A 12,072-nucleotide genomic window follows, 5' to 3' on the forward strand; every position below is an offset into this window, starting at 1 on the left:
TGCCAAATCAGTTCCTTCTCCTCTAATTTCAAATCCATCGGTCCACCCCTAAAATTATCCGGAATTTTTTCAATAACTAAGAACTTGAATTCATGTTTGGGACACAAATTAATATGCCTTGCAAGTGCATTGTTCAAATTATTTTTATCAATGGCATACAAGTGCTTATAAATTTTATTCTTGAGAGGTCTTTCAGTTTTGCCCATGTAAAAAACGGGGCAATTTTTACATGAGCTCAAGTAAACCACCCCTCTGGTGTTACAATTGAATTTATCATTGATGTGGTATTTTTTGCCATTTATTGTGAAAGAGGTTACCACATCTATATATTTGCACCAACAGCAGGCCTCACATTTAAACATCCCACAATGTGGGGGATGACATTTTAAAGTACTATTTTCCAAAAGTGTTTTTAAATTCCTGCCTTTCCTAAATACAACAAAGGGAGCCTCTCCTACATGTTGTCTAGTCAAAGTATCATCTAATAAGAAGGACCAGTTTTTGAAAATGATTGATCTCAGAAAGGGAGCATCTATAGAAAATGTAGTTATAAAGCTCAACCTTGCTAAATCACCATCTGAGGACCCAGATGTTTGTTTAGGGACAAAATCCCTACGGTCCCAGTCAATTGCTGATGTGTTGCAAGTAACATCCAAATTGTCCAACGAATTATCCGGACTACATGAGCCCAAATTGGTGAAAATAATACTATCCTTGACATTTAATAATGGTTTAAAAATACCACAAACTCTTTTAGAGGAGACCTCATCAATCAGGTCATCCACTAAATTGATGGGGTAGCCACGTTTACTGAACATTTCCTTCAATAACCTGCATTCATCTAAAAAATCATTCTCTAAGGTCAGCATTCTTGCAGCCCATACCAGTTAACCCTTAACAACTCCCCTTTTCTGATGAAAAGGGTGGCAACTAGAAAAATGAAGGAATGCGTTCGAGTATGTGGATTTTCTGAAAATTTTAGAAATAACCCCGTCCAATGAAGGACGTTTAATCAATTCAACATCAAGGAAGCAAATTCGTTCAGTATTGAATTCCCAGGTAAATTCAAGGAAATTTGTGTATTTGGAAATATGTTCAACAAATGCAGCAGCAGAATTCCTACTACCTCGCCAAAGAATAAAAATATCGTCTAAATAACGGGTGTACCATGCAACTTTTTCTTGGAAAATATGATCCCTAAATAGGAATTGTTTTTCCCAGTGGGCCATCACTGTGTTGGCAAAAGTACCACCACATGGAGACCCCATGGCTACACCAGTTTTCTGTAAGTAAAATTCTCTGTTGAACAAAAAATAATTGTTACTCAAAATTAATTCCAACAAATAAATAATTAAATCTATAGAAGCACCATCCAAATTTTCTAACAAAAAATCCCTGACCCATTCACAACCAAGCTCCTGAGGAATGGTAGTGTAGAAGTCACAGACATCAATTGTTAAAAAAATTAAGGTTCCTAGAAAAAGGAAAATTATTCATGGCACCTAAAAATGCCCACGAATCCTTGCATATCTGGGTTTCATTTCTTAAAGCTTCCTTAAGTTTGACATCCACAAATTTAGCACATCCATAAGTTATAGATTGCCTCCCATCAATGATGGGATGAAAGGGAGGTTTTTCCAAATTTTTGTGGATTTTAGGTAAGCCAAATAAGGTAGGAGTGATTGGGTAGGGAATTAAAAGAAAGTTCAACAAATCAACATCAATGCGTTCCTCAATAAACAAATCATTAATGAAGCCTTTACATTTTTGATATGCTCCATTCATTTCATTGAGGGAAACCTTTACATAAGCCTTACTGGTCAACAGAGAACTCATGTTATAATTATAGTCTTCGTTGTTCATAAACACCAACCCACCCCCCTTATCCGGTTTGATGATACGGATGTCAGCAAATTTTAAATCATCCAAAGCATCCTTCTCGGGTTGGGTTAATTTACATAATCTTTCATTAAGGGCTCCCCTAGTAGTCAAAAGTGTTCTAAAATCATTCTCACAAATTCTTTCGAATAATAAAATGGAAGGGTGTAAAGGTGGATTGAAGATACTTGCAATTCCAAACTCTTTAGTGATACTGGAATTGTTCCCAAATACCATGTTCAAATTCAGTTTCCTAGTATATGTTTTGAGGTCAATAACTGTTCTTGCTAAGTCACTTCTAGTTGAAGGGACAAAGGTTGAACCTTTGGCTAAGACCTCTATTAATAAAGGGGCAGGAACAAAGGTAGAATAATTGAAAATTCTAAAGTCTTGTGTACTATTAAATAAAATCTAAGCTGGTCTCTTTTGTGTATGAATAGGACTAATATGTCATATATTTAATAGGATGCTTTGGATGATTTAAAATTTGCTGACATCCGTATCATCAAACCGGATAAGGGGGGTGGGTTGGTGTTTATGGACAACGAAGACTATAATTATAACATGAGTTCTCTGTTGACCAATAAGGCTTATGTAAAGGTTTCCCTCAATGAAATGAATGGAGCATATCAAAAATTTAAAGGCTTCATTAATGATTTGTTTATTGAGGAATGCATTGATGTTGATTTGTTGAACTTTCTTTTAATTCCCTACCCAATCACCCCTACCTTATTTGGCTTACCTAAAATCCACAAAAATTTGGAAAAAAACTCCCTTTCATCTCATCATTGATGGGAGGCAATCTATAACTTATGGATGTGCTAAATTTGTGGATGTCAAACTTAAGGAAGCTTTAAGAAATGAAACCCAGATATGCAAGGATTTGTGGGCATTTTTAGGTGCCATGAATAATTTTCCTTTTTCTAGGAACCTTAATTTTTTAACAATTGATGTCCGTGATTTGTACACTACCATTCCCCAGGAGCTTGGTTGTGAATGGGTCAGGGATTTTTTGCTAGAACAACATTTGGATGGTGCTTCTATAGATTTAATTAATTTGTTGAAATTAGTTTTGAGTAACAATTATTTTTTGTTCAACAGAGAATTTTACTTACAGAAAACTGGTGTAGCCATGGGGTCTCAGTGTGGTGGTACTTTTGCCAACACAGTGATGGCCTACTGGGCAAAACAATTCCTATTTAGGGATCATATTTTCCAAGAAAAAGTTGCATGGTACACCCGTTATTTAGACGATATTTTTTTTCTTTGGCGAGGTAGTAGGAATTCTGCTGCTGCATTTGTTGAACATATTTCCAAATACACGAATTTCCTTGAACTCACCTGGGAATTCAATACTGAACGAATTTGCTTCCTTGATGTTGAATTGATTAAACGTCCTTCATTGGACGGGGTTATTTCTAAAATTTTCAGAAAATCCACATACTCAAACGCATTCCTTCATTTTTCCAGTTGCCACCCTTTTCATCAGAAAAGGGGAGTTGTTAAGGGTCAACTGGTACGGGCTGCAAGAATGGTGACCTTAGAGAATGATTTTTTAGATGAATGCAGGTTATTGAAGGAAATGTTCAGTAAACGTGGCTACCCCATCAATTTAGTGGATGACCTGAATGATGAAGTCTCCTCTAAAAGAGTTTGTGGTATTTTTAAACCATTATTAAATGTCAAGGATAGTATTATTTTCACCAATTTGGGCTCTTGTAGTCCGGATAATTCATTGGACAATTTGGATGTTACTTGCAACACATCAGCAATTGACTGGGACCGTAGGGATTTTGTCCGTAAACAACCATCTGAGTCCTCAGATTGTGATTTAGCAAGGTTGAGCTTTATAACTACATTTTCTATAGATGCTCCCTTTTGGAGATCAATCATTTTCAAAAACTGGTCCTTCTTATTAGATGGTACTTTGACTAGACAACATGTAGGAGAGGCTCCCTTTGTTGTATTTGGAAAATAGTACTTTAAAATGTCATCCCCCACATTGTGGGATGTTTAAATGTGAGGCCTGCCATTGGTGGAAATATATAGATGTGGTAACCTTTTTTACAATAAATGGCAAAAAATACCACATCAATGATAAATTCAATTGTAACACCAGAGGGGTGGTTTACTTGAGCTCATGTAAAAATTGCCCCGTTTTTTTACGTGGGCAAAACTGAAAGACCTCTCAAGAATAGAATTTATGAGCACTTGTATGCCATTGATAAAAATAATTTGAACAATGCACTTGCAAGGCATATTAATTTGTGTCCCAAACATGAATTCAAGTTCTTAGTTATTGAAAAAATTCTGGATAATTTTAGGGGTGGACCGATGGATTTGAAATTAGAGGAGATGGAACTGATTTGGCAGTTGAAATTAAATGCCTTAGTTCCGCCAGGTTTAAATGACTTTGTTTCTATTAAGAGCATCTTGAAATTAAAAGCATTATTTAGATAGATTTATGTTTATACATTTTTATCGCTTTTTACTGTATATTTATTAAATTATACAAATGTATTTTTACATGAAATTTTTGGAAGTATTTGTAAGGACTTTCATTATTCATTTGTTTTTTGATATATAGTTTGTTTTTTTAGAGTTTGGCACTTTAAAATGAGGCTGTGTTTTTCCAAAGGAAATGATGTTTTTCTAAAGGAAATGATGTTTTTCTAAAGGAAATGATGTCATGATAAGTATTGTATTTAAGTGTACTTGTGTGTCTCAAAATTGTCTGAAGAAGTTTGCTCATTTTAGTAAACGAAAGCGCTAATTGGAACTGTTTTGAGTATCCGGTGTGGTAATTTTTCCTCCTTTATTTTGTTGCAGTTTGTTCATTTTTTCTGAGTCCATTTAGATTCTTGACATAACTATAGAATGCCTTGTGGTTGTCTTTGGAATCTTTGGCAATTTTATTTTTGTAACTAGCTTTTGAGGATTTTATGAGGGATCCCAGCTTCTTACTGAGGCTGGTGGGGGAGTTTTTTGCATCCTGGGATTTTCCTCTTTTTTGCAACAGTTTCTTCCTTCTGTTGTATAGTTTGTTTATTTGTTTAACCATGTTGGCAATGCACCAGGGAAGCCTATATCCTTCAAAACCTGTATGCTGTCATACTCCAGGGCCAACTCCATTAATGTGGCCATCGCTGTCTGCTTCCATAGGATGGGGTTGTCACAATCACTGACATGTAGTCATTCTCAAGTTTCTCAATGCCTACAACCACTGTTGAGTATGGTTTGTCCTACTGTGGCCAGCTCCACAGCTGTGGCATATGTGATGGTCATCACTGTAGCATGACCTGATGTTCATGTTCACAAAGCATATCATCTTCTGTGCCAGCGGTTGTTGATGCAGATGATATTCCTTGGAGGGGGTGTCTCCTTTTATATGGATGTGCATAGTAAGTGCCATTGCCTACTCTGGGCTTCCCAGACTCATCACAGACATGTATGGAAAGTGGAGCAACATCTGCAGGAGTTTTGTTCACACACATATGTACACAGACAGACAGACAGACACACACACACACACACACACACACACACACACACACACACACACACACACACACACACACACACACACACACACACACACACACACACACACACACACACACACCGTACTTTCACAGCTCAACATATTTGCTAGGGCATGACACACTTGCACACATATCTACACCATTAGCCATTCCCCACAATGTGCCCATTTCCAATCCTTGCTACTGTGATCCCCACCTACGTTTATGATGACAGCTGTAGCCTGCCCTAAGTGCTCTGCTACTGAGGCAGCTTGTATCTGATGCACAACATTTCCAGTCCATATACTGCATACCATAATCTGGTTGAAGCATTGCAAGGAGTGCTGTTAATCATTGTTAAAAATTGTTATGTCTAATCTGGCCCATAGTTGGGAACTAGATGCTGTCTCTTAGCCAGTGGGTTGGCAAACTTCTCCTTCCTTCACTAGACATCGCTGCAGCCAGGTCCTCTAACAGCACCTCACCAGGCACTCCTCCACAGCTGACTACGACACATCCACTCCTCCAATGGCAATACCCTGCTGCATCTATATGCATGCCAACATGTTTTGCAACATTTTGCTGATGGCAAATGTCTGGCTGCAGGTTTCTGAAGCATACTATGGTGCATTACCAGAACCATCCAGTCAGAGGAAGTGAGACTTTGTCAGTCTGAACACATGTACAGTGATGATGATGTGGATAAGGGACAGAGTAGAGCTGTAGGTATTCTCTGACATGGTTTATTGGCTCTGTAGCAGTGTCATGAGTCATGGTTCCTGAGCATATCTGGCATTGTCAATGAGAAGTCACTTAGAAAAGTTGGCCCACGGAAATTGCTAGTGTAAGTTACATGTGTGTCAGAGGTGGCAATCATGGGCACTGCATGGGTGAAGTACTGACCCACTGTATATTATACCCTGTGCATTGCAGACCATGTGGCAGTTGAGAGAGTGGAATTCATTATGGCTGATATACCTATGTCCCAGGAGGACCCTTGATGGTAAAGTGGAGTAGAACTGCTGGCACTAGGTACCTCTGGGAAATGGGATAGTTCATGGAACATCTGCATGATGTTCTTTTTGTCATCTGTGTACATGGAAACCATATATGTCCCTCTATGTGTTGTAGCATGGCATTGAAGAACTGATATAGTATTCAAGAAGCAGATGCCTGGGATATACCTATTGTGTACCTCTTTCTTCCTGCAAGGTTTCTGTAGCAAAAGCTGTCAATGTTGCACATGCCTCAGGGTCCACAGGAATCAATATTCCATGCATACCACATGCCTGGACATAAGGGCAGCACATGTGTACCAGCTACTGTATGCTGTCTTTGTCCACACAGTAGCACCTCACTATGTTCACGTAATGGAGGAGATGGTATGTTAGGGGCAGATGGATTCTTTGATGATGTGAAAATTGCCAGCCCACGTCATCTTGAGTAACCTCTATATTTTGTGTTCTTGTGCAACTGCTGCTCATGACATAATTTTGCTTACAGATTATGATATTTGTTTTTGAATTTTATCTCTCATATATATTGTAAATAGTTTATATTTAAATTAGGTGTGAAGTCAGTATTTTTAACTGCTTATATCTACGCAGTTATTATTTTATCTTTTAAGTTACTGTTTATAATTTAAGTGACATTCAGTTATATGACAAATATGAAATATATTGTACAGGTTACTGTTTTTACTGGAAATGGCAATAAAGCTTTTAAAAATGTGAACAAAGTATTATATAACTGTATTTAACAAATAAAGAAAAGCTTTTCAGAGTTTATAGATATTATGTGTTTGTTTGTCTGTCTGATTGTTTGGTTGTTTTTGTTTGAAGGAAGAAGAGAAACCAATCTTGCGTATATACAATGTTGTAACAAGAGAGACGGTCCCTATTATGGGGAATATATTTCTCCTGACTTCAACTGTAGCTGACCTAAAGACACTGGTGTCTCTCAAATGTGGATTTCCAGTTAGTGTCTTCCGCCTTAGTACTCCGTGGGGAAAAGAACTGTATAACTGCAACAAGCTGGAGGATTACAATATTGATGTAGGTATGAAGCGATTTATATATTTTTTCAAACCAATAAAGAGTTTATCATAATACAAAATAAAACAACGCAGAAGTTATACAGTTCCCTTCTTATACAACATTTTTTCAGAACTGGATAGCCTTTCTCATGTTCTGTCTTTCTGTATTGCTTATCACTCCACTTAAATTTTACATCAGAGCAATTGTTTCATTTAATAAAAATAACATCTGTAGGTCGATTACTGTACTATAGTGTTATCGTCATGTCATTCTTCCTTCCTGTCCTACTTCTTCCACAGCTGCTCTGTTTCCTCTTTCAAATTTTAGTTCTGTTATTCATCTGCATGCAAAGAGGTATTCCAAAACAATCATTTATAGTCCTGTAATTTGTTTGGACATTGTATAGGCCTTTACCTTCTATTTCTCGAAGGTATTTGTAATATGCACTACTTCTTCCATTGTCAGATTCTTACATAGATTCTATTTCCTTGTGGCTGCTTTCCTGAAGTGATTTATACATTGAGTAATGTAATAATGTAGTAAAATTACACAGGGAAATCACTTGGGCTTACTCGGTTGACGTATGAGAGTCTAGCCTGAGACTGCACCACAAGGAAAGGACCAAAAGGTTGAAAATGTAGATAAATGTGAGGTAATACAGGTAAAAACAAAAGAATTGCTTGTTCTGTGTAGTCATCATGGTTGTAGTATTTACCATATCACATGTTTACATCGTTCAATATTCCAGAAAAGCCACAATGGCTGCAGCATGTAACTGGTGTCAATTCACTTCCAAGCAGCTTTTGTTGTTTGAGATTGAGACAGGCACCCAAGAGATCTGTATATGTGTGGACTGACTGAGTGCCATATGGAGTCATAAATGAGCTCACTTCACCACCCTCTTGCCCCCTGTCTCACCCTCCTCCACATTTATAGACTCATTACCATTATCACCTCTGTGTCTGCGTATCCACCCTCTTGAAGATATAGCACTACTACCTCTCCACATCTGCTTCTAACCACAGTCAAGCCACCTGATCCCTCCAACCACACACTAATATTAAGCAGGCCTTCTCCTTCATCAGGTCACTCCACTCATCCACTTATTCAGCACTTACCAGTACTCAAATGCCAACATAAAGCTCAGTCCCCCCCATGCATTCACACCTATCAGCACATAAAACAATCCCATCAATGCCTTTAAACATGCAGACCCACAGCTATTCATCCCCCTAATCAAAAATGCATGTTATACACTCCAAACAACTTCCCAGTATCAGGCAAGTGATACAGTACTATCAATCTGTTTCCAAGTTACATATACTTCTTTTTTCTCCTGCACCTACTCCTCCAAGCAAAGCAAACTAGCCTCATCCCAAATCTCACCGACTCTCTGAATCCATTGTACTCCAAACCATGCATGGTACTCTTTCCATAAAGACCACCATTGTACAGTCAGTGTCACAAACACCCACAGCTATAATCACACATCAGGTGCACACACACCCGCCTTCACACTGATAAATGAAAGCTGCCTATATCTCCCAAATATACAAATACCTCAAATTATTTATTCAAATAACTGCCTTTATAAATATATTGCTCTTGCAAAGCTTCAACAGTCCAAACCCAGATTCCCAAAGAAATCCAAACTTCAGTCAAACCAGCCCAATAAACCATTTCAGCAAACTGCAGATAACCTTTATTAATGTTAGCAACATGTTAAATAAGCCAGAAACAATAAGCTCATTCCTAGAGTCTGCCATCCCAGACATAGTAGAAATCTCTAAATCGTGAGTATAAACCAGCATCCCATATCTTAACAAATACTTCCCAAATTATATTGCTTATTTAACACTAGATAAGGTACTGGAATAGGTACAGGACCCTAGTCTTAAAAAAAAACTGAAACATCAGTCTGGTGCCAGAGCAGATCAGAGTCAATAATGACTGTGCCTCAAACTGGCAAGCCCTCAGTATTCAACACCACCTCCTAGCATCTCTACTCCTTGGAATTGCCTGCATTCTCCCACCAGCAAACATCCACAAATTCAAGATACTGATTGCTGAAATCATGAAACTAGCTAACCCATTTACAGACATGATCTTCTTTCAGGATTTTAACTTATACCTGTTTGGACTATCCAGTACCACGAAACACTACGTCTCTGTTCTGAAGTAGGTCTCACTCAACTAGCAAAAGTACTTACTAGTTCAAACAACAATACAGGAAATCACTCTCTCATGGACCTTTAATAATAAACATCCTAAACAAAGTTACACATATCAAAATCCTTCTTCCCTCCCTAAATGACCTATACCATGTATCCTTGATTATAATACACACAAAACACAAACTCACCCCCATGGTCACTACCTCTCGCTCCACATCACAAGCAAACATTACAGCAATACAGGAACCATTCACCCAACATGACTGGGTCTTATGTCATCTGATAACTCAGAAAACATAGCCACCCCCCAAAGCAAACACACTCCTTCAACTTCAGAAGAAATATTTTCCAAAAATCTCACCTCTTCACTAAGCAAACCATAACCAGTGGATCAAAAAATAATTGATGGTGCTATAGAAGATAAGAGATGAAAACAGTAAAATTAAAAATGATTCTCCAGCCAGTAAAATAGAGATATATTCAGAACTCTGAGGCACCTGGCCAAAAAAGAGAAGAGACAAATACATCTCTGTCTAAAACCAACAACAATCTCTTAAAAATCACGAGAAACAGTTCTGGACGATTGTCAACAATACTACTGGATGAATGCAAATTAAACACCTCAAAATAATGACATAATTACTATGATATCAGTCTGTCTGTCCCCTAATGATTTCATTACTGCATTCTCCACACTTCCCATCCTAGTCTCCCCTGCAAGCTGTACCTCTGTCACGCACCCTCTAATTCTACTTCAAAAGGACTACCCTTATAGATACTGAAAAGATAGGTGAGCACATACCTTCGGATGCCACTGCAGGAGCAGATAGCCTACTGCCTTGGTTCATATTACTATGCAAACAGCACCTAATCACATCCTGCGCCTTACTAGAAATAGAATGCCTACAGAATGGAAAAAAGCCAAAGTCAGGCCAGTATCCAAGCTACCCAGACTGGGCAATATAAAAGATTTCAAGATTATATCACTATTAATAGCAATGGGCATAAAATCTTAGAAAAACAGAATATGGCCACTTAGCAGGCTTCATCCACAAATACAGAATCTTGTCACCCCTACCAGCATGGCTTCTGGTCAGGACATAGCATCATGATGGCACTCTATATTGTAATAATATGGACAAAGGACTCCTAAATGGGCCTGCCTTCGCAAATTGTAAGAAGGATTTAATTAATTCTGTAATCAATGCTGGAATAAGTAGTCATGCACCCCTGGTTCAAAAACTTCCTGTGGGACACGCAGTTTTAACTGCAAATAGGATCTACATCCTCCCCTTCCCTCCACTCAATAAAGGAGTCCCTGAGGCTTCAGTATTGTCACCCATCTTATTTTCACTGTTCATCACCAGTCTTTCATCAGACCTCCCACAAATCACAATTATCATATACACTGATGATGTGATCAGTTATTGAACCACTTTTATACCACTCCATTGTCAAAAGAGAATTGGAAGGTAATATTTCCCAAATTTCAGAACGGTTGTCACATAAATGAATACTAAATCCCAAAGTTCATAGGGAGTTACTAGGCATGTAGCGCTGGAGACCATTAAGCAGCATAACCCAAATTCTCAATTACCTGAAAGTACTGTTTGGTTAAGTAACTTGTTTTAGACCACACAGAAAGCAAATTAATGAGTTTGAACTGGATGTGGCAGAATTAAAGATGTTAAGATTTGCACTGGGTGTGACGAGGGTGGACAGGATTAGGAATAAGTATATTAGAGGGTCAGCCCAGGTTGGAAGGTTTGGAGACAAAGCCAGAGAGGCACAATTATGTTGGTTTGGACATGTGCTGAGGAGGGATGCTGAGTATATTGGGAAAAAGATGGTAAGGATGAAGCTACCAGGTAACAGGAAAAGAGGAAGGCCTAAGATAAGGTTTATGGATGTGGTGAGAGAGGACATGCAGATGGTTGGTGTGACAGAGCAAGATGCAGAGGACAGGAAGAAATGGAAACAGGTGATCTGCTGTGGCGACCCCTAACGGGAACAGACGAAAGAAGATGATGATGAGAAGATGATGAGAAAGCAAATGAAGGCTAAAGAATCAAACCCTGTACTTCAGGAAGTAGCCCATAGATAGCTAATAGCCTTAATCATGTATGTTAATTGCCCAGAAAACTCAATCAATGATCTTTGAAACTGGATAGAAGATGGTAAAAGGACTCTGCCTAGACGAATCCCCAAACTACCAAAATAATATAAAAGTTGACAAAATCATAATTAACAACCTACTATTGGCTAGAGAAATTGCACACTTCCTCTTACCTGATGGAAGAATGGCCCTAGGAAAAATAATCTTTCTAGCTGAGATGGAATATCATCTTCCCCAATTGCAAACACAGCCAAGAAAAATCTTCACTCTCTTCAAATTGCAGACAGCAAAATGTTCAGGTTTGTTACTCTAACATCCCAGAAGGAGCACCACATCTCAGTCCTAGC

General features: G+C 38.2%; 1 protein-coding gene across 2 annotated transcripts in view; it reads left to right on the forward strand.

Annotated features, from left to right (window-relative positions):
• Positions 1 to 12,072, forward strand: part of ANKUB1 (ankyrin repeat and ubiquitin domain containing 1) — a 554,771-nt gene that overhangs the window by 236,013 nt on the left and 306,686 nt on the right. For both annotated transcript variants that reach the window (XM_044070601.1, XM_044070600.1), the window contains one exon: positions 7,241 to 7,457. In XM_044070601.1, coding sequence (XP_043926536.1) covers positions 7,241 to 7,457 — 217 coding nt within the window. The remainder of the gene's footprint in view (positions 1 to 7,240; positions 7,458 to 12,072) is intronic.

This window comes from Protopterus annectens, chromosome 4.part1 (genome assembly GCF_019279795.1).
Source record: "Protopterus annectens isolate FY-2018-M chromosome 4.part1, PAN1.0, whole genome shotgun sequence".
Taxonomy (NCBI): Eukaryota; Metazoa; Chordata; order Ceratodontiformes; family Protopteridae; genus Protopterus; species Protopterus annectens.